Source organism: Pogoniulus pusillus, chromosome 1 (genome assembly GCF_015220805.1).
Source record: "Pogoniulus pusillus isolate bPogPus1 chromosome 1, bPogPus1.pri, whole genome shotgun sequence".
NCBI classification, from domain to species: domain Eukaryota; kingdom Metazoa; phylum Chordata; class Aves; order Piciformes; family Lybiidae; genus Pogoniulus; species Pogoniulus pusillus.
The window spans coordinates 6,330,402-6,352,001 of NC_087264.1; the positions used below are offsets into that span (position 1 = coordinate 6,330,402).

The 21,600-nt window shown below is 47.2% G+C and overlaps 1 protein-coding gene across 1 annotated transcript in view; it reads left to right on the plus strand.

Moving 5' to 3' along the window:
- The first annotated feature begins 1,420 nt into the window (after positions 1 to 1,420).
- The window catches only part of RHOJ (ras homolog family member J), an 85,894-nt gene continuing 65,714 nt past the window's right edge, over positions 1,421 to 21,600 (plus strand). The window contains exon 1 of the mRNA XM_064156331.1: positions 1,421 to 2,035. Within this exon, the coding sequence (XP_064012401.1) occupies positions 1,858 to 2,035 (178 nt within the window). The 5' untranslated portion in view covers positions 1,421 to 1,857. The remainder of the gene's footprint in view (positions 2,036 to 21,600) is intronic.

The following is a 21,600-nucleotide window of genomic DNA, read 5'->3' on the forward strand; positions in this document are numbered from 1 at the left end:
TTTTTTGCTTTTTGTTTGTTTGTTTGGGTTTTTTGGGTGTGTTTTTTTTTGTTTTGCATTTTTGTTTGAGTTTTTGGGGGGTTTTTTGTATGGGGGGGTTTGGGTGGGGGTTTTTTGCTTTTTTTTGCTTTTTTTATTTTGGGGGGTATTTTGGGGGGGTTGTTGTTGGGTTTTTGTTGGGGTTTTTTGGGGTGTTTTTTTGTTGTTGTTTTGCTTTTCTTTTCTTGGGGGGGTATTTTGGGGGAGACGTTGTTGGGTTTCTTTTGGGTTTTTTTTTGTTTGGGTTTTTTGGGGTGCTTTTTTGTTTTCGTTTTGCATTTTTGTCTGGGTTTTTGGGGCTTTTTTTTTTGTTTGGGTGTTTTTTTTTTGTTTTTGCTTTTTTTATTTGGGGGGTATTTTGGGGGGGTTGTTGTTGGGCTTGTTGGGGCTTTTTGGGGTGGTTTTTTTTGTTGTTTTGCTTTTGGGGGGGTATTTTGGGGGAGACATTGTTGGGTTTCTTTTGGGTTTTTTTTGTTTGGGGGGGTTTGGGTGGGTGGGGTTTTTTTGCTTTTTTTATTTTGGGGGGTATTTTGGGGGGGTTGTTGTTGGGTTTGTTTTGTTGGGGTTTTTTGGGGTATTTTTTTGTTGTTGTTTTGCTTTTTTGGGGAGGGTATTTTGGGGGAGACGTTGTTGGGATTCTTTTGTTGTTTTTTTTGTTTGGGTTTTTTTTGGGGGGGTTCCTTTGCTTTGTTGGTTTTTTTTGGGGGGGGGGGTTCGTAGTGAACGAGGGGAACTGCAAGAGGAACTTTCTGAGCGGCTGAATTGAACAATCAAGTATTACTTCTAACACTTTAAAGACCTATAGACACAGAAAGTTGACACGAAACTCTTACCTACCCGGTACAGCTCCTGTCTGCCTTCCCACCTTCTCCTTCCCCTCCCAAACGGAGGGAAATATGTATCCTGAGATCAGAGGAGATGGAGGCTGGGAACAACAGACACGGGCACAGAGAGGAGATGGAGGCTGGGAACAGCAGGCGGGGGCACAGCTGCCGGTCCCACCGTAGCCTGCCTGAGCATGGAGGTCCAACACCCACCTCCCTGACAGCCGCTCTGAGATCCTCCTCGCTGGTCCCAGCGCCGGCAGCCCGGAGAGCGCAGCTCGAGTACGGGATGGAGCAGGAAGCCTGAAAACTTCATCCTGCAGAGAGACCTCTAGTGTTTTTCTTTCTCCATGTCCTGGCAGAGTTCCTCCAAAGTACAAATACACACAGAGCTCCCATTGTTTGCAGCCCTTCACAAGCCCACTGATCCTAATATGGAATTCAGCAGGAAACCCATGATTTCCTGACACACAGCAAGCTGGAGAAAGAAAGGAAAAACTCCATTAAAACCCTCCAGGCTCTCCTCCATGTTAGAAATGAAATGGAAAACGGAGTGGATTTAGCAGGAATCCCTGATTCCTGCAGCCAAGCTGGAGGAAGGGAGACGTGAATCGAAGCCACAGGCTGCTGAGATTTTTTAAGTCGCACTAAGTCCTGAGAGCTCTGGGGCAGGATGAAGATTTCCTGACTGAAGGAGAAAGGACAGACTGGCTTCTCTTTTTTTATGCTGTTCCTCTCTGTGTGTTTAATTTATTTACCTCAATGATTCTCTTGACTGATCTGGTAATTGTTAGAAGCGGCTGTGACAGCCTGGAAACATTAGTATGATTTCCTGAGTTTGAGATTTGCTGCCTTCCCCCCACTCCCCCACCCCCCACCCCCCACCCTAAGCCCAGCTCCCCAACTCAGGAAAAGTCAATACAATCGCACTTCATTTTTCCTTCATGTGCACTTGGAAATCCTGGGAGCAGCAAAAGCAGCGGCAGCAGCAAGAATGAACTGCAAGAAAGAAGATGACAACCGCGCTGACGGGAGCGGCAGCAACACCAAGAAGATGTTAAAGTGTGTGGTGGTTGGGGATGGTGCAGTTGGGAAAACCTGTTTGCTGATGAGCTATGCCAACGATGCCTTCCCAGAGGAGTATGTCCCCACTGTGTTTGACCACTATGCAGGTAAGAAAGTGTTTTAAAAGGGCTTTAACTGAGAGCTTCAGGTGGGACATAAAGGAAGTTTAAGGAGAGGATGTTTCAAAGGGGATGTATGGGTTACTTCTTACCCAGGAATGTGATTCAGGCCTGGGTGCTAGCTGGGCAGCTTAGATGGCAGCTCATACAACTGGGGCAAGGCAGGATTTATTCAAAGAATTCATTTCTTTGCTTCCCATTTTTATTTTGGGGTTTGACAATAAGCAGTGCTCACGATGCAATTAAACTGACTGGATTTCGGGGGGGGACGATAAACACAATTCAGCCTCCACTGATTTATATTCTTGCTTTGGTTTTGAAATTCTGAAGTTCTGAAGTTCACAGGGAGCAGCTGTGATGCACAGTATCCACATTAAAAAATAATATAGGCTGTCTGTGATATTGTGCCTCGTGGCAAATGATAAACACATTCAGATCTTTATGTCTTACTTAAGGAGTAATCTTTGAGAAAGCCAACGTAGTCTCTTTCAGTACTATCCGAATGTAACTCCTCTTTCAGAGCCATTTCTTACTCCATCTACAAATACACTCAAATACTGTAACTTGATGGTGGGGAATGCAGAAGTGGTGACTGGTTTGAGTACTTTATAATGAAGGAATTTGTAGTATAAGAAAAAATATGAGAGCATAATCAAGATCTTTGATGATGTGCACTGCATCGCTGTGTGCAGAGCAGACCTACAGATTCCGTGCAACATTCACAGGCCTCTTTCTGCAGCAGTCACTTTTACCCAGCTGTGTCTAAAATTGTACAGCTGGTGTGATAGGCTAAAAATGCTCTTCTAACTTCTGCTTACATTTTCCTCTCTCAGATTCTGGTGTTTTTCTTCTCTCACTGCTCCTTTTGGTTTACCGTTGTTGTTGTTGTCGTCGTTGGTAAGATCCTTGACAAACAGATTCCAGAAGCGCTGCAAAACTCATTGCTTATCTCGCAGTAGCAGTTGGAGTTGCCCTTCTTCTACCCCCACCTCCTTAAAAACTGAATTTTCATGGCGTGGCTTATCATAGATTTGGTATTCTGTAATGGGAAAATCTCTGTTTTCTTTCTGGCTTGGTGTCAGGTTTAGCAGATGAACTGGCCAAACTAGAAGGCTGTGTAATTGCAGAATCCGATCCATGGAAATGTGAGGATCTTTTCCTCCACGAGAGTGGGCAGCCTCACTTTGAATGCAAGCAACTCTCTCTCCTCTGCTCTTCCCACCAGACATTTAATGACCATTTTAGAATTAAAGAAAACCAAACAACTTTACCCAGACAAGATACAAGAACATTGCATAGTGGAAATAAGTACTTGCACGAGCCAAAAACCCTAAGGAAGCCTGGCTACGTGACTTTATGTCTTATATTGCAACAACACCCACTCTCCCGTGATAAGCTGGCATCTGCCTGTCCTTAACAGTCTCGCTCCCAAGCAATACACCAGTCACAACACCCCCTGCCCTTCAATCTCTCCCATGCCCTACGAGTACCTCTGCATATGGAAAAGCTGGTACCAGAGCATGTATGCATTGTCCTGTGGGCTGTGTGGTTTGGATGGCATGGGGGCACATGCATGTGGACAACCACAAGAGCTGATGCCAGCAAACTGATCCACCAGTGAGGGCACCACTCTGATTTTCTCTTCCCTACCCAGCGTGGGGGCACATGCATGTGGACAACCATAAGAGCTGGTGCCAGAAAGCTGATGCCCCAGTGAGAGCACCACTCTTATTTTCTCTTCCCTACCCAGCGTGGGGGCACATGCATGTGGACAAGCATAAGAGCTGGTGCCAGAAAGCTGATGCCCCAGTGAGAGCACCACTCTTATTTTCTCTTCCCTACCCAGCGTGGGGGCACATGCATGTGGACAACCATAAGAGCTGATGCCAGCCAGCTGGTGCCCCAGTGAGGGCACCACTCTGATTTTCCCTTCCCTACCCAGCCACAGGACTTGCTTTCATTTTGTTTCCTCTCTGCTAAAAGTGGTAGAAATTGCCAACAGGCTCAAAAGGGAGAGGAAGGATGAGAGGATGGGAATATGAAGAGAGTCACTGTTCAATCCTTATTTCTTTAGGGTGCCAGGTAAAAGCAGTATCCATGCACTTTTCAATCAGCCTATATTTTCAGGGTTTGAAGCCTTAGACCTCTAAAATGTCTCCAGCTATTCTTATTTGCTTTCTTAACTACTATAGCACAGAAATGCAAACCAAGAATGTTTTCAATGAAAGAGCTCAGGAAAATAAGGAGGGAAATAGCTCTATATATTAACATGCTATGCAGAGATATACCCTGTTCAGCAGCAGTGGTTAAAACAAAAATTGGTCAAAACATGGAATTTCTGGGTTTTGAGAAACTCCATCATTTAGTAAACCAATTTCACTACAAAACTACATACAAAAGTGAGCAGTGGAAATTGCTCCTAGAGCAGAGTGATGAAAGAAAATCTTACTCATAAACCATAAAATTATTACATGGCATGAAGTATAACATATCCTATTTAAAATATCTTGGGTATTGAGAGAAAAAAAGAGCTCACTTGGGGCTCACCTTACCCTTGAGTTTACCACCTTCTGCATACTATGTTGCAACAGCCCCTTCCACATCTCTCTTCATGGCAGCCCATGGTCTAGAGGAGGCGTAGCATGGCAGCACCATGGGCACAGCAGTACCACAAGCATGGTGAGACCACAGGCACTGTGACACAGAAGGAGACTTCACACACGGGCAGATCCTACAGGGTTCAAAATTCAAAATCTTGTTTGATTTTACCCCAGGGAGTTGCTTTGTTTACCTCTGCCCATGCCCTTGCCAAAACCAACTGTTTCAACTTTTCCAAACCATTTGATCCAGATCTTCTGTGCTGGAAATGCTGAAAAGCAATTAATTGCTGCAGATTTCTGCAAAGCTGCACTTTCCATTGCAGCTTTTTCACTCAGGCATTATTACCAGCAACAGCAAGCACCCTCTCCTGCCTCAGCAGGTCACAACCTGGCAGCAGCAGCAAGCACCCTCCCTTGCTTCAGCAGGTCACAACCTGGCAGCAGCAGCAAGCACCCTCTCCTGCCTCAGCAGGTCACAACCTGGCAGCAGCAGCAAGCACCCTCCCTTGCTTCAGCAGGTCACAACCTGGCAGCAGCAGCAAGCACCCTCTCCTGCCTCAGCAGGTCACAACCTGGCAGCAGCAGCAAGCACTCTCTCCTGCCTCAGCTGGTCACAACCTGGCAGCAGCAGCAAGCACCCTCTCCTGCCTCAGCAGGTCACAACCTGGCAGCAGCAGCAAGCACTCTCCCTTGCTTCAGCAGGTCACAACCTGGCAGCAGCAGCAGCAAGCACCCTCTCCTGCCTCAGCTGGTCACAACCTGGCTGCGAGTCCTAGGACATTTACCAGTTTCCTTATTTCTAATGGAAAAAGGGAAGGGGGTTGGGGTAGTGGTGTGTGGAAGCAGAGTGGTGATCTCAGAGCAGTTTCTCACTGCCATGACCCCAGTGACTCTGGAGACAGTGATACTATCCAGCTCAGCAGTGGGAAAAGCTCCAGATGCACCATTGCTTTGGCCAAGGCACTAACTGTTCACGGCTCCACACACCAGCTATGTCTGCTTGCCCTGCTTCGTTGCATCTTCTTAATCACTTCCCTGGACAGTTTTTCATGCCACAGATGAAGCAGGTGAACATATTGAGAAGGATGGCCCAGAGGAAGCAACTAGCATTTCAAAGGGCTGAGCTCCACCAGCATTAGACCTGTACAGTACTTGTTCAGTGCCTTTCACATGAAAAGGCTTGAAACCACTTTGTAACATTTGGGCCCAGCCTTCCTCTAAGAAAGTTGAAGGCAGTAGATGGATTTCACCCAGGGAAGGAACAGGCTTCCTGCAGATAACTCACACATTACAACTCAGATACAGAAATGCCTGGGATGAAAGGCTATTGGTGATTCACCATGTATGCAGCTGCACTGTACAAAAGTCCAAACTAGTTATTAGCTCCATGCTAGTAATACTCTCCCACAGATTTCACCCACAGTCCACAAAAATGAATTTGCTCAGGGCTTATTGCCAGGACTGAGATATGATGGATGTAGAGTAGGGTCAGAGACAGTGACAGACAGATGGGGAAAGCAAATTTGTTGCTTGGATCCAAAAACTGTTTCTTTTGTCAGATTCATGGAAGTTTACAAGTCTGGTTATTTCTCAAGGTATTTTGAAGAGGTTTTGCTGGAGGGCAGAGTTCTGAATAGGTTTCCTTACCTTTGATGCATTTCCAGGTCCCACTCTGAAGTGGTTTAGCCATGAGGTACGTGGCTATTTCAAGGGCAGGCAAACCAGCCAGTGAGAAACAGGATATAACTGGCAATAACTGTAACAATAGAGAATGTTTAGATAGTGAGTAGATGCCTTAACAGGCTGGTTCCATTCTGTCTTTTGACCATCAAATGCTGATCATCCATTAGCAAAGGTCTCTCAGCCAGGGTGACTCGTATTGTGCCTCGCTGTGTGAGGTTATAAATATTTAATTAGGGCTGAGGTTGTAACAACAACAACAACAAAGAAAAATCAATTCAATTGCTAGCAGAATTGATTCAGTAGTCTCAAAACTAACTGACTTGCCCTATGAGATACAGAAGGGAGGTGTGTCCTTTGTTACCTGGGAAGCCATCAAGCTGCCCATTTGATATTTATGAACCTTAAAGAACCCAGAAACTTTTAGCATAAAATCTATTCACCCTAAAATTTCTATTCAGGCTTCCTACTGAGGTGGTTATGTCCCATGCTTGCCAATGTTTAAAAGGTATTTGGACAATGCCCTTAATAACATGCTTAAACTTCTGATCACTCCTGAAGTAGTTGGATTAGATAATCACAGTAGGTCCTTTCCATATAGAACTATCAGTTTCTAGTCTAATTCAGTCTAATCTATTCTTAAAGTATGTGCCTGAGGGGTGGTTGTGGCCAGGGGGAGGTTGCTCTCTTCTCTCAGGTGGCCAGCACCAGAACAAGAGGACACAGCCTCAGGCTGTGCCAGGGGAAATTTAGGCTGGAGGTGAGGAGAAAGTTCTTCACTGAGAGTCATTGGACACTGGAATGGGCTGCCCGGGGAGGTGGTGGAGTTGCAGTCCCTGGAGCTGTTCAAGGCAGGATTGGACGTGGCACTTGGTGCCATGGTCTAGCCTTGAGATCTATGAGGTCTCTTCCAACCTTGATGATCTGTGATACTGTGAACTGTGATTTTTACTGTAAAAGCCCTCAGTGACTGAGGAGTAGTACCAATGCCATGCAACTAACTTGTCCCACTGTGCAGACAAAGGTGAATAGACTCATCAGATGAAGTCTATGAAGAAGAGGGTGGCAAGTCATAAACTGTCTAGTTCAGGCATAAAACGCAGACAAATGCCATGCATATAGCTTTAAAAGCCAAAGATGCACCTTTGGTAAATGAAGGAAGTTCAGAGGCCAATAGGATGAGATTTAACAAGGCCAAGTGCAGGGTTCTACACTTTGGCCACAACAACCCCAAGCAGTGCTACAGGCTGGGGACAGAGTGGCTGGAGAGCAGTCAGACAGAAAGAGACCTGAGGGTACTGGTAGATAGCAGCTGAACATGAGCCAGCAGTGTGCCCAGGTGGCCAAGAGAGCCAATGGCATCCTGGCCTGTATCAGGAACTGTGTGGCCAGCAGGACAAGGGAGGTTATTCTGCCCCTGGACTCAGCACTGGCCAGGCCACACCTTGAGTGCTGTGTCCAGTTCTGGGCCCCTCAATTCAAGAGAGATGTTGATGTGCTGGAACATGTCCAGAGAACAGAGCTGGTGAGAGGCCTGGGACACAGCCCTGTGAGGAGAGGCTGAGGGATCTGGGGGTGTGCAGCCTGGAGAAGAGGACATTCAGGGGGGACCTCATTGCTGCCTACAACTCCCTGAAAGGACACTGTAGCCAGGTGGGGGTTGGTCTCTTCTGCCAGGCAACCAGCAATAGAACAACGGTACACAGTCTCAAGCTGTGCTGAAGGAGGTACAGACTGAATGTTAGGAGCAAGTTCTTGCCAGAGAGAGTGATTGGCATTGGAATGGGCTGCCCAGGGAGGTGGTGGAGTCGCCATCCCTGGAGGTGTTGAAGCAAAGCCTGGCTGAGGCACTTAGTGCCATGGTCTGGTTGATTGTCTAGGGCTGGATGCTAGGTTGGACTGGATAATCTTGGAGGTCTCTTCCAACTTGGTTGATTCTATGATTCTATGAGCCTAAGTTGATCCCTCCAAAAGAGAGCCACAAAGGATCTGCATTAAAAGCACGAAGAGGCACAGATCTGTGCTTCCCTCACTTCGTTTGTCGGCACAGAGTGGTGAACATTTATAAATAGTGAATCCATTTGAAAAAAATTAGCAGTGGCATGTGATCAGCTAATGAATAGCATACAGAACAGCTCAGCCATGACTGAAGCTCTGCAAATTAAAAGCAATATAGAAGGAGATAGTCAGGAATTACCGTTACAAGACACACCTTTTTGCTCTTTAGTGGTGATTTAAGATAATCCAACTGACTTTGCACTGAAGTGGACTGGAGTGCTGACTGGTCTTGCAGAACTGTGATTCCAACCTTGCTGGCCCAGCAGGTCATGCAGGAAGGGATAGTCTTCTGCTCTGGTATTTGAATTAGCATAGGAGCAGTACCACTTCTCTTCCCAGAGCAGTCAGCTTGTATCATAGAATCAAGCAGGTTGGAAGAGACCTCCAAGATCATCCAGTCCAACCTAGCACCCAACCCTAGACAATCAACTAGACCATGGCAATAAGTGCTTCAGCCAGGCTTTGCTTCAACACCTCCAGGGACGGTGACTGCACCACCTCCCTGGGCAGCCCATTCCAATGCCAATCACTCTCTCTGTGAAGAGCTTCCTCCTTACCTGTCTAAATCCATAAACCTGTTAGATCTTGCCTTTATGTCACAGTGCTGACTCAAATCCCTGCTCCTCTTGTCCTCCCACAAAAGAAAGTGGTTGGAAGTGGACTGTCACCGGTCATGGGGCTGCCTCTGGCTGGCCGTTCTCAGTCCTGGAGTAGGCAGAAGTACTCGAGGGAGACTGGGATCACCCTGAGAGGCCAATATTGAGAGGTTGTGCACAGAGCAGCTTTGCGTTGCAGCCTCTCTCAAGACATGGTAGTAACCAGATGAGAGCTGTAACGTCCCAAGTATCTCCAGCTACAGGCAGAAGAGTACCTGTGCACAATTTCAGTATGCCAGTTACTCAGAACTGACTGGTAATGCCCACTGATTTCCACCCTTCTCTGTTTGCCATGGTGTGTAAGCAATGACTTAAATCCCATATCATCCCTAACTTCAGTAGACAGGAAGAGACTGCCCAAGGAGACTTGAGATTTCAGCATGGGTGCTGCTGTGGGAGTCTTTACACTACCACATTCTTGAGACAGTTGTCTCCTATAAACAGTCTTGGTAGCACATTAGAGAAACCCTTCATGCAGTGTTTGGGGTCATTAAACTGAAAAAGCTATAAATAGCACTGAAAGAGAGCTGTGATGTTTATTTGCATGGATGTTTGCAATGTTGCCTCTTCTTTTTTTTCTCCCTCTCCCTTTTAATGTTCATCCAGTTTTGATCGTACAGATTTGAACTTCACCCTTGAGACAAGAAAGCATTGGCTCTTTTAAGATCTGGAGTTTTAGACTAGCAGCCACAGAACAGAGGTATTCATTTGGCTTCTCGGGAGCTAAAAGGACTTCTCTGCCAATCTCCCTGGTATCACCCAGAATAAACCATGGATCTCACTAGAACATTCGAGGTCTAGCACAACAGCAACCCACCGATGCAATTCAAAGGCTTTCATGAATGGCTTTTGTGAAGATAAATTTTGTAGACCCCCTAACTCTTAGCCTCCTCATGGTTGCTCCATACTCAGAGGCACTTTATACACCCCCCAAGCATCTTATGATCTTTTTCTTACGAAGGTGTTTTATGGTATGCAAAGACTTGAGATAGGTCTCTCGCCTATCTCTCTTCCTCACACACATCCCGGTATTGTCCTGCGGGCGCACAAGCCACTCGAAGCCCGCGGAGACAGAGGTGTGTACATGCTCTGTGAGCCTATTTACTCAGGGCTGATGGTTTCTGCAGCAATGCTCCGAGCACTGTGGTGACAAAGACCCTGTTGTTCCCTGACACTTCTGAAATGCAGCTGTGGCTGAGAAGGAGCCTGCAGCACTTGAGCTGCTTCCTACTTTTGCTTCTGGCTCTGTTACACAGCTTCACCTTGTGCCGTTGCTATCCCTGGTTCGATTTTACGCTGACAAAAGCTTTGTGCTACAAAGAGACACAAATGAGCTCTGCACCAATCCCTCCCATACCTACCAGCATCCTGGTGATTACCCAGGACTCAACTGACAGCTCAGAAGCTGCTGCAGCCTGACGCAGAGAACTGATTTCTCCATCTGATATTAGCAGTCAATGGATGTCCCTGTGCATCAAGCACAGCAGGGGCCAATGCTGCACCACGAATAACATTTGCAACCTACAAACTAGATGTAGAGAATAAGCAAACTACAACGCACATCAGGAAGGACTGGAAGAGTAGGAAAAGCAGCCATGGTGCTCTATCCAGAATTATCCACTCTAAATTGCACCTAAGCTCTTCTGTCTACTGTTTTCACAGTGTCACAGTATCACCAAGGTTGGAAGAGACCTCACAGATCATCAAGTCCAACCCTTTACCACAGAGCTCAAGGCCAGACCATGGCACCAAGTGCCACGTCCAGTCCTGCCTTGAACTGCCCCAGGGACAGCGACTCCACCACCTCCCCGGGCAGCCCATTCCAGTGTCCAATGACTCTCTCAGGGAAGAACTTTCTCCTCACCTCCAGCCTAAATCTCCCTTGGCGCAGCCTGAGGCTGTGTCCTCTCGTTCTGGTGCTGGCCACCTGAGAGAAGAGAGCAACCTCCCCCTGGCCACAACCACCCCTCAGGTAGTTGTAGACAGCAATAAGGTCACCCCTGAGCCTCCTCTTCTCCAGGCTAACCAATCCCAGCTCCCTCAGCCTCTCCTCGTAGGGCTGTGCTCAAGGCCTCTCCCCAGCCTCGTCGCCCTTCTCTGGACACGCTCAAGCATCTCAATGTCCCTCGTAAACTGGGGGGCCCAGAACTGAACACAGTACTCCAGGTGTGGTCTAACCAGTGCAGAGTACAGGGGCAGAATGACCTCCCTGCTCCTGCTGGCCACACCATTCCTGATGCAGGCCAGGATGCCACTGGCTCTCTTGGCCACCTGGGCACACTGCTGGCTCATGTTCAGGCGGGTATCAATCATCACCCCCAGATCCCTCTCTGTTTGGCTGCTCTCCAGCCACTCTGACCCCAGCCTGTATCTCTGCATGGGGTTGTTGTGGCCAAAGTGCAGCACCCAGCACTTTGAGTTTTATATTGGCTATGTGGTGTTTGAAGAGCAGTAGGAAACACAAAGACTACTAAGCAAGAAGATAGACTATTTGAATGTGTCCTGGTGGTTCAGATATAGAACTATGGGGTTTTTTCTAAGGTCAGACACAGTCCTGAGGGAATGGCTTGAAAATATGAGAAAGTCAAATGGATTAAAAATAATTCTTTGTGTGATATGTGCTTAAGCCAAGGACTTATCACGGTGCAGAAGTTACAGGGGACCAGATTTTAACAAGGTCTGCACAAAGGGACTTTGGACCAGATATCAGTGAGGCTGAGCACTATCATAAGCTAATGAGCAGGAATTCTGCAAGAGATAATCACAGAATCACAGCCTAGTCAGGGGCTGGAAGGGACCTCAAAAAATCATCATGGAATCAACCAGGTTGGAAGAGATCTCCAAGATCATCCAGTCCAATCTATCCCCCAGCTCTAGCCAGTCAACTAGACCATGGCACTAAGTGCCTCATCCAGGCTTTTCTTGAACATCTCCAGGGATGGTGACTCCACCACCTCCCTGGGCAGCCCATTCCAATCCCCCTGCCAGAGAAGGATCACCTGGAGTAGATCACACAGGAACGTGCCCAGGTGGGTTTTAAATATCTCCAGAGAGAAAGACTCCACAACCCCCCTGGACAGCCTGCTCCAGTGTTCTGTCACCTGCATAAGGAAAAAATTCCTCCTCATGTTTACACGAAACTTCCTATGAATCATTCTAGAATCATAGAATCAGCCAGGTTGGAAGAGACCTCCAAGATCATCCTGGCCAACCTAGCACCCAGCCCTAGACAATCAACTAAACCATGGCACTAAGTGCCTCATCCAGGCTTTGCTTCAACACCTCCAGGGATGGTGACTCCACTACCTTCCTGGGAAGCCTCAGCTTCCACCCATTGCCCCTTGTCCTGTCATCGGGCATCACCAAGCAGAGCCTGGCTCCATCCTCCTGGCACTCACCCTTTACATATTTATGAGCACTGATGAGGTCACCTCTCAGTCTCCTCTTCTCCAAGCTAAAGAGCCCCAGCCTCTATAACAAAATGTGAGCAAACAACAAATCCTGCTAGGGGCCAGCATAATATCTAAATTGGGTCTGGAATGGCAAATTATCTTAAATCTGCTCACTGCTGCATCAGAGATGAGGTTGTGGAGTCTCCTTCTCTGGAGATATTCAAAATCAACTTAAATGTGATCCTGTGCAACCTGCTTTACAAGGGAAGTTGGACTAGATAACCTCCAGAGGTCACTTGCAACAGTTACCATTCTGTAAATCTGTGATTCTGACCTTGACTCCCTGGGATTTGACTTTGCCCCAGTCCAGTGCTCTTGTACTCAGTGCTGTAGAAAGAGACTTTTTGGAGTATGGAATGTGGAGAGGCAAATAGCTTTTGAAATTTTGCTTACTTAGCAATGGACTGCAGCAAGGAGATAGGGTAGGATTTTCTGGAGTACAAAAAGAGTTAACAGTGAGAAATCAATGAGAAAATAACCCTTTTCTTATCCAGTGCTCCAAAACAGCCACTCTTTGGGGACAGAGTGGCTGGAGAGCAGCCAGGAAGAAAGGGACCTGGGGGTACTGGTAGAGAGTAGCTGAAGATGAGCCAGCAGTGTGCCCAGGTGGCCAAGAGAGCCAATGGCATCCTGGCCTGCATCAGGAACAGTGTGGCCAGTAGGACAAGGGAGGTTATTCTTCCCCTGTACTCAGCACTGGTCAGGCCACACCTTGAGTGCTGTGTCCAGTTCTGGGCTCCTCAGTTCAAGAGAGATGTTGAGGTACTGGAAGGTGTCCAGAGAAGGATGAAGAAGCTGGTGAGGGCCTGGAGCTCCGCCCTGTGAGGAGAGGCTGAGGGATCTGGGGATGCTTAGCCTGGAGATGAGGAGGTTCAGGGGTGACCTCATTGCTGTGTACAACTACCTGTTGTAGCCATCTGGGGGTTGGTCTCTTCTCCCAGGCAATCAGCAACAGAACAAGAGGACACAGTCTCAAGTTGTGCCAGAGGAGGTCTAGGCTGGATATTAGGAGGAAGCTGTTGGCAGAGAGAGTGATTGGCATTGGAATGGGCTGCCCAGGGAGGTGGTGGAGTCACCGTCCTTGAAGGTGTTGAAGAGAAGCCTGGCTGAGGCACTTAGTGCCATGGTCTGGTTGACTGGATAGAGCTGGGTGATAGGTTGGACTGGATGATCTTGGATGTCTCTTCCAACCTGGTTGATTCTATGAGTCTATGATTCTATTCTGTGATTAGTTTTTCCCTGTCTTTCTAATCAGCAAAACAATGCTGGAGGTGACATCAGCTGAGGAAACCAAAACTGAAACTATAGCCTCTGGCTTTTGAGTAACAATCTCTACAGTCTGAACTAAGTCATGTCCACCACTTTAAAAATGAATAATTGACTCAGTATTTGTGGCCAGCCATCCACCAGCCAGAATGATATACAGGTGTTGCTGAATAACAGTCAGGCAAACACCAGATGCTCCATATGCAGGAAACAGAACCAAGCACTCAGCAAAGGCAGTTAAGCAAGCAAAACCTTTGCAAAGATATGAAAGCAACCAAATTCCTAGTTGTGCAAACTTAATTTCTCCAGGACATGGCAGAATGTTTACTAAGTCACCATTACAGTGGCTTAGTTACTGACTGAGTGCAAATTCTCTCCACTAAAACTTCCTTCTCATTTTCTGTCCTCTTGATAAACCATGATACCTAGATGTCTGTACTGATGCTTCATACCATTGGTACCATGCATGTATATTCTGCCCTGAAGGCAGTGCCTTTCCTATGTCCTAAGTTTCCATTTGTTATGGCCAAACCTAGTGACATCATGGAAATGGCAAGGGATGAGGAAGAGCAAACCTATTTCCTTCAATTGTTCTGTTCAGACAAAGTCATTAAACAGCAATGACATCTCCTGTCAAATTATTGTTTATCTTTGCAATGAAAAAAACTCCAAGTTACTATGTTGCTAGCCTGCTTTTTCAAATGATCACTCATCAGTCTCCTAGCTGATATATTCATAGTGGTTAGATGTTGTGCTGAGGGATTTGGTTTAGTCAAGGACTTGTCAGTGTGAAACTAATGCTTGGACTCGGTGATCTTGAAGGTCTTTTCCAATCTAAGAAATTCTATGATCCTGGGAACTAAGGCAGGGAGTAAGTTACTGTAGAATGAAAACTGTATGAATTGTCACCTCAAGTTTTATCCCAAGAGGTACTAAATGAATTCTAGACTGAATTTACGAATTGATATTTAGATCTCTTTTTTTTTCCCCACAAAGGATCATGGAAAAACATGCTTTAAAACAATGGCTAATAACAAACAGTTTAAAAGGGGAAAAAAGTTGGTTTACCATATTTGTTATCCAGCATTACTCATATTGAAAGTCAGAAATCTCTCACTCAAGACTCTCACCCGTGAGAGTGGTGAGAGCCTGGAATGTGTTGCCCAGGGAGGTGGCTCAGGCCCCGTCCCTGGAGGTCTTTAAGACCAGGCTGGATGAGGCTGTGGCCAACCTGGGTGTCCCTGCCTATGGCAGGGAGGTTGGAACTAGATGATCTTTGTGGTCCCTTCCAACCCTGACTGATTCTATGATTCAAGCCATACTACCACCACACTTGGCAGAATGCAGGGACTAAGGCTTACATGCAACTCCTACATATGCTAAAATGCTCAAGCATCATTCATAAGCCAATGACTTTCTGATGCATCCAGATGGACAGGAAAACTCTCTCAAATCTGAGGATGCATCATTACACCTCACTGCAGTCCTATGCACCATCCATCATGTCTCAGCAGTTAGGATACCACCAAGGGAGAACACCATGCAAGAGAACCCAATGATGCTATCCAACCATGTCATTGCTACTAACTTTAGCTAAAATGGATGCAGAGCTCATTGTGCAGTGATGGCTTTTCCTTAGCATTTGATCTGAGGCATACATATTCTTAGATCTATGATGAGGACCAGAGCCCTTTTTTTCAACAGCTGTCACTGTGGGCATAGAAAGTCATCACATGGCAGTAGGCAAGATTGCTTAGAAGGGTCCTGGGGAACACAGTAACTTCTGCCCCCTGTGGCACTTGCTAGGAAGTGACATCTCCAGATAGCCCCCTTAAGTAAAGTGGTGTATCATCATCATATCATAGTATCATAGTATCATCAGGGTTGGAAGAGACCTCACAGATCATCGAGTCCAACGTGTATTTGCAATCCCAGGGAAGGGGAAAGCATGAAAGACCATGAGAGCCTGGCATTTTAGCTAGCACAGCTCCCCAGATTTAATGTGGGTTGAGTGCACCAGCAAATAGAACCATAGAATCAGTCAGGGTTGGAAGGGACCACAAGGGTCATCTAATTCCAACCCCCCCTGCCATGCCCAGGGACGCCCTACCCTAGAGCAGGCTGGCCAGAGCCCCATCCAGCCTGGCCTTAAACATCTCCAGCCATGGGGCCTCAACCACCTCCCTGGGCAACCCATTCCAGCCTCTCAGCACTCTAATGCTCAACAGCTTCCTCCTCACATGCAGTCTGAACCTATCCACCTCCAGCTTTGCTCCATGGAGCAGAGCTTGCCCCAGGGTTGCCTATCTGACTCCAGGACTGGCAAAGCAATGAATCCATAAACATGAAATGCACAAACCATCCCCAAGGGAAGAGAAGGCTGGAAAAAAACTGCTCACTAACAGGAGAAACACTGAGGAGGGGAAGGTGGGAAAAAGACTCCCAAAGGAGAAAGGTGGACAGCTGTAAAAATATTCCCAGGAACAGTGAGTGGCAGTCAGGAAGGTGATGGCCTGGGAGCTGGAAGGAAAGAGATGCACAGCAGTGTACCAGGATCCTCACTCCTGTTTCATGACAGGATGCAGTTGTATCATGGAAATAGCAGCCCTGGTGATAAGCACAGGATCCAGCGCTCAGGCGTCTGAAAGAGTTAAAGAGGACTGCACAGAGGGGCTGGACAGAAGGGTCTAGCCACAGAGCAAGAGAGTGTTTGAGATGGCTCACTAGAACTACTTTCCAAGCCCTGCAATTCTGAGGGGACAGAGGCCACGTCTCATATTAAAGACTAGCTGGCACAGACATCCAGCTCTAACTTTGAAGTAATGATATTAACAGTATCTGCTAATGCTTGGCTCTCTGCAGGCTTTAAGAAATAGAACAGCTTCAGCAATGAGTGGGAAAACATACATGTTCAAGCATAACAGTCATTTTTATCCCCTGGGAGATGAGACAGAAAGAGCATCTATTTACAATAATAATGCTGCTTTGCTGAGAACAGACCATAAGGAAAATCCCATCAAGTTGGAAAATGTGTTTTAGTTTCACAAACTGTCTCATGCTCCAGCTCCAGAGTAGGCAGCAATCCAGCTGCTGCAAGCAGCTCCATCCTCAACAGCCAGACCATTCCTCTCTCAGACACTCTTGGCCTCTAAGCCACCTCCCCACCTCCCTTTCAGAACTGGTGAGTTTACTTCAGCATTTACCTCTCCTCCACTAACTTCCACAAAATCAATGCCTTTTTTTTCCTAGTTCTGGGGTTAAGTTTCTTGTGACCCTGCCCATGAGCATGCATTCAGAGACCTTATTTTTCATTTAAAGGGTGAAGCATTGGCCAGCAAGACCAAGGAAGTCACTCTGCCTCTGTACTCAGCACTGGTCAGGCCACACCTTGAGTATTCTGTCCAGTTCTGGGCCCCTCAATTTAAGAGAGATATTGAGGTGCTTGAATGTGTCCAGACAAGGGCAGCAAGGCTGGTGAGGGGGCTGGAACACAGCCCTGTGAGTTGATGCTGAGGGAGCTGGGGGTGTGCAGCCTGGAGAAGAGGAGGCTCAGGGCTGACCTCATTGCTGTCTACAAGTACCTGAAAGGAGGTTGCAGCCAGGTGGGGGTTGATCTCTTTTGCCAGGCAACCAGCAACAGAACAAGGGGACACAGTCTCAAGTTGTGCCAAGGCACCCTAACCCTAACCCTAACCCAGGTTTAGGCTGGATGTTAGGAAGAAGTTCTTCACAGCAAGAGTGATTGCCCATTGGAATGGGCTGCCCTTGGAGGTGGTGGAGTCACCATCTCTGGTGGTGTTTAAAAGGAGGGTGGATGAGGCACATAGTGCAATGATTTAGCTAATTGGAAGGGTTAGGTGTTAGGTTGGACTCAGAGGTCTTTTCTAACCTGGTTAATTCTGTGAAATTTCCACCAGAGAATCTCAGGTCTGGAACAAATCTGCACTTAAAATGCCACTTGAGGCTATCTATTTATATTATCAAGCAACGGCTTGTAGAAGTAATGTTGAGGACTTTGTGCTGTCTATTCAAGCTTGGACAAAAGTACTACTCTTGACAGGTCAGGTTACATGATTCTATTCCCCAAATGACTCCACATGAGCACACAAACTTCACTAACCACAGATAGATGACAGAATACCTCTAGAGGTGTTCATTCTTGTTTAGTCTTCACTTTTGTTGAGTCATAACTACACACAGACCTTTTCAGCTGCATCAAAACATGAAGGATACTATAGAATTCCTTCCAGTTTCTTTCTAGTTTAGAATCATAGGAACATAGAATCTTGGAATGCACTGGATTGGAAGTGACCTCTAGTGATCCTCTAATTCACCCCTCTGCAGTAAGCAGGAACATCTCCAACTAGAGAGCCCCATCAAGCCTGACTTTGAATGCCTCCAGAGATGGGATCTCCACCACCTCCCTGAGAAATGTGTTCCAGTGTTCTATCACCCTCATAGTAAAGAACTTCTTTCTAATGTTCAATCTAAATATACCCTTCTTTAGCTTAAAACCACTGCCCCTCATCCTAGTGCTGCACAACTTTGTAAACAGTCCCTCCTCAGCATTCTTTTAGCCCCCCTGAAGGTACTGGAAGGTGTGCCTGGAGCCTTCTCTTCTCCAGGCTGAACAATCCCAGCTCTCTCAACCTGTCTTGGAAGGTGACATATTCCAGCCCTCTCGAACCCTCCTCTGGACCCACTCTATCAGGTCCACAACCTTCTTGTATCAAGGACCCCAGAGCTTAACACAGTACTTCAGGTGAGGTCTCACCAGAGCTGTGTGATAGAATCAGCTCTCTTATTTAATCCCATTTTGACTCTCTGAAAACTCACCATTAAAATTTTGAGCAAAAGCCAGAAAAAAAAAACTTAAGATGGCATTTAGATGCTCTTATTTAGGCTCTGAGAAAGATAGCTTACCTTGCTAGTGCTGCTTTGCTTTCTTCCATGTATGTAATCTCCAAAATTACTCACAACTCCCTCCCTCTCTTTGTCATCTCAGGGCATTGAGTCCAGCATCAGTAAGTTTGCAGATGACACCAAGCTAGGAGCAGGTTTTGATCTGTTGGAAGGTAGGAGAGCCCTGCAGAGGGACCTGGACAGGCTGCATGGGAGGGCAGAGGCCAATGGGATGAGATTTAACAAGGCCAAGTGCAGGGTTCTGCACTTTGGCCACAACAACCCCAAGCAGCACCACAGGCTGGGGACAGAGTTGCTGGAGAGCAGCCAGGAGGAAAGGGACCTGGGGGTACTGGTAGATAGTAGGCTGAAGATGAGCCAGCAGTGTGCCCAGGTGGCCAAGAGAGCCAATGGCATCCTGGCCTGCATCAGGAACAGTGTGGCCAGTAGGACAAGGGAGGTTATTCTGCCCCTGGACTCAGCACTGGTCAGGCCACACCTTGAGTGCTGTGTCCAGTTCTGGGCCCCTCAATTCAAGAGAGATGTTGAGGTGCTGGAAGGTGTCCAGAGAAGGGCAACAAAGCTGGTGAGGGGCCTGGAGCACAAATCCTATGAGGATAGGTTGAGGGAGCTGGGCCTGTTTAGCCTGGAGAAGAGGAGGCTCAGGGGTGACCTCATTGCTGTCTACAACTACCTGAAGGGACATTGTAGCCAGGTGGGGGTTGGTCTCTTCTCCCAGACAACCAGCAATAGAACAAGGGGACACAGTCTCAAGTTGTGCCAGGGTAGGTATAGGCTGGATGTTAGGAAGAAGTTCTTCACAGAGAGAGTGATTGGCATTGGAATGGGCTGCCCAGGGAGGTGATGGAGGCACCGTCCCTGGAGGTGTTGAAGCAAAGCCTGGCTGAGGCACTTAGTGCCATGGTCTGGTTGACTGGATAGGGCTGGGTGCTAGGTTGGAGTGGATGATGTTGGAGGTCTCTTCCAACCTGGTTGATTCTATGATTCTATGATCTAGTTGCTGCTTGGAGTATTTTAAGCCTGTTCCAGGAAAGCAAGGGAGTAACAGATTTCATTAAAAAGATATGTGAAATACAGCATTAAGAAAGTAATTTTCCAGGAGTACCATCCATGAAAACAGGAACAAACTCCACATTAAAAGAGGAATTCATATTCCAAAATCATTCAGCTAATCTGCCAGAAACCAGGCCTTACAGAAGAACTTCAAATGAGCTGAGACAGTTCATGATATCATTAACATGGAGAATTTCCCTTGCCAGGCATAGTCATCTTCTCTGATAGTGTGTGCCACTTGGAGACCTGCTGGGAATTTACCTAAACCATTCAGTTTGATTCAAGTCCAGAGGGGTGAGGTTGCTGTGGTTCTTGTTATTTTACTATTTTAGAGTGTTAAGTGCATTTTCTCCCTCTACTCTCCCTCCTGGGAAACCACTGAAATGGTGAAATAATTCATTCTTCCATTATTTGAAGTACATTGCCCAATTTATTTCTTTTCCTGTAAAGAGTTGCCTGCAGCAATACATTAAGTCCCTCCTGATGCTTCCAAGGAAGGAAAGAAGCATCAGAGAATGTGAATGCAAAATGAGGTCCCAATCTGAAATAATGTTTGACATAGGAAATTTATGCCAAGAACATCACAGAACCAAGCAGGTTGGAAGAGACCTCCAAGATCATCCAGTCCAACCTGTCACTCAGCCCTATCCAATCAGGTAGTGACAGGACTAGGGAGAATGAAGCAAAGCTGGAGATGGGTAGGTTCAGACTGGACGTGAGGAGGAAGTTGTTCAGCATGAGAGTGGTGAGAGGCTGGAATGGGTTGCCCAGGGAGGTGGTTGAGGCCCCATGGCTGGAGGTGTTTAAGGCCAGGCTGGCTGAGGCTGTGGGCAGCCTGCTCTAGGGTAGGGTGTCTGTGCCCATGGCAGGGGGTTGGAACTAGATGATCTTTAAGGTCCCTTCCAACCCAAACTATTCTATGATTCTGTGATTCCCACCTGAAATGCTAGAGAAAAAGAGTTTGCCTTTCCAAAGCACATCTGGGTGCAGCATGAAACATGGAGCTGGCCAGAACTAGATATGGGTCCTGTAAAGCCATCTCTGAGCCAGCTGAGTCTAAAACCAAACCACAGACATCGCACACATAGCAGCTGCCCCACAAGCACTGAGTGTTAATTATTACTGTGTGGCTCTTCTGATTTCCTGAAGTGCCTCCGAGCTGGCAAGAGCTGCAGCTGGCCAGGGCATGAGAGCAGATGTTCCTGCCTTTTGACAGATATCAGCCCTGACTGATGGAAAATGCCCTCTGATATGAGTAAGAACCAACAAACTGCCAGACAGAACTTCACAAGACAGTAGTGGGACAACTGGAACGTGTCCAGAGAAGGGCAATGAAGCTGGTGAGAGTCCTGGAGCACAGCCCTGTGAGGAGAGGCTGAGGGAGTTGGGGGTGTGCAGCCTGGAGAAGAGGAGGCTCAGGGCAGACCTCATTGCTGTCTACAGCTACCTGAATGGAGGCTGTAGCCAGATGGGGATTGGTCTCTTCTTCCAGGCAACCAGCAACAGAACAAGGGGACACAGCCTCAAGTTGTGTTGGGGGAGGTCTAGGCTGGATGTTAGGAGGAAGTTGTTGCCAGAGAGAGTGATTGGCATTGGAATGGGCTGCCCAGGGAGGTGGTGGAGTCACCATCCCTGGAGGTGTTCAAGAAAAGCCTGTCTGAGGCACTTAGTGCCATGGTCTAGTTGACTGGCTAGGGCTGGGTGCTAGGTTGGACTGGACGATCTTGGAGGTCTTTTCCAACCTTGTTGATTCTATGATCCATTGCAGAGGCCATCCAGCAGACACCTATTTCCTGGCAAACTTCTGCCACAGCATACCACAAAAGCATTATTCCAACATTGCTTCCCATGTCTAAGTTAGGGAA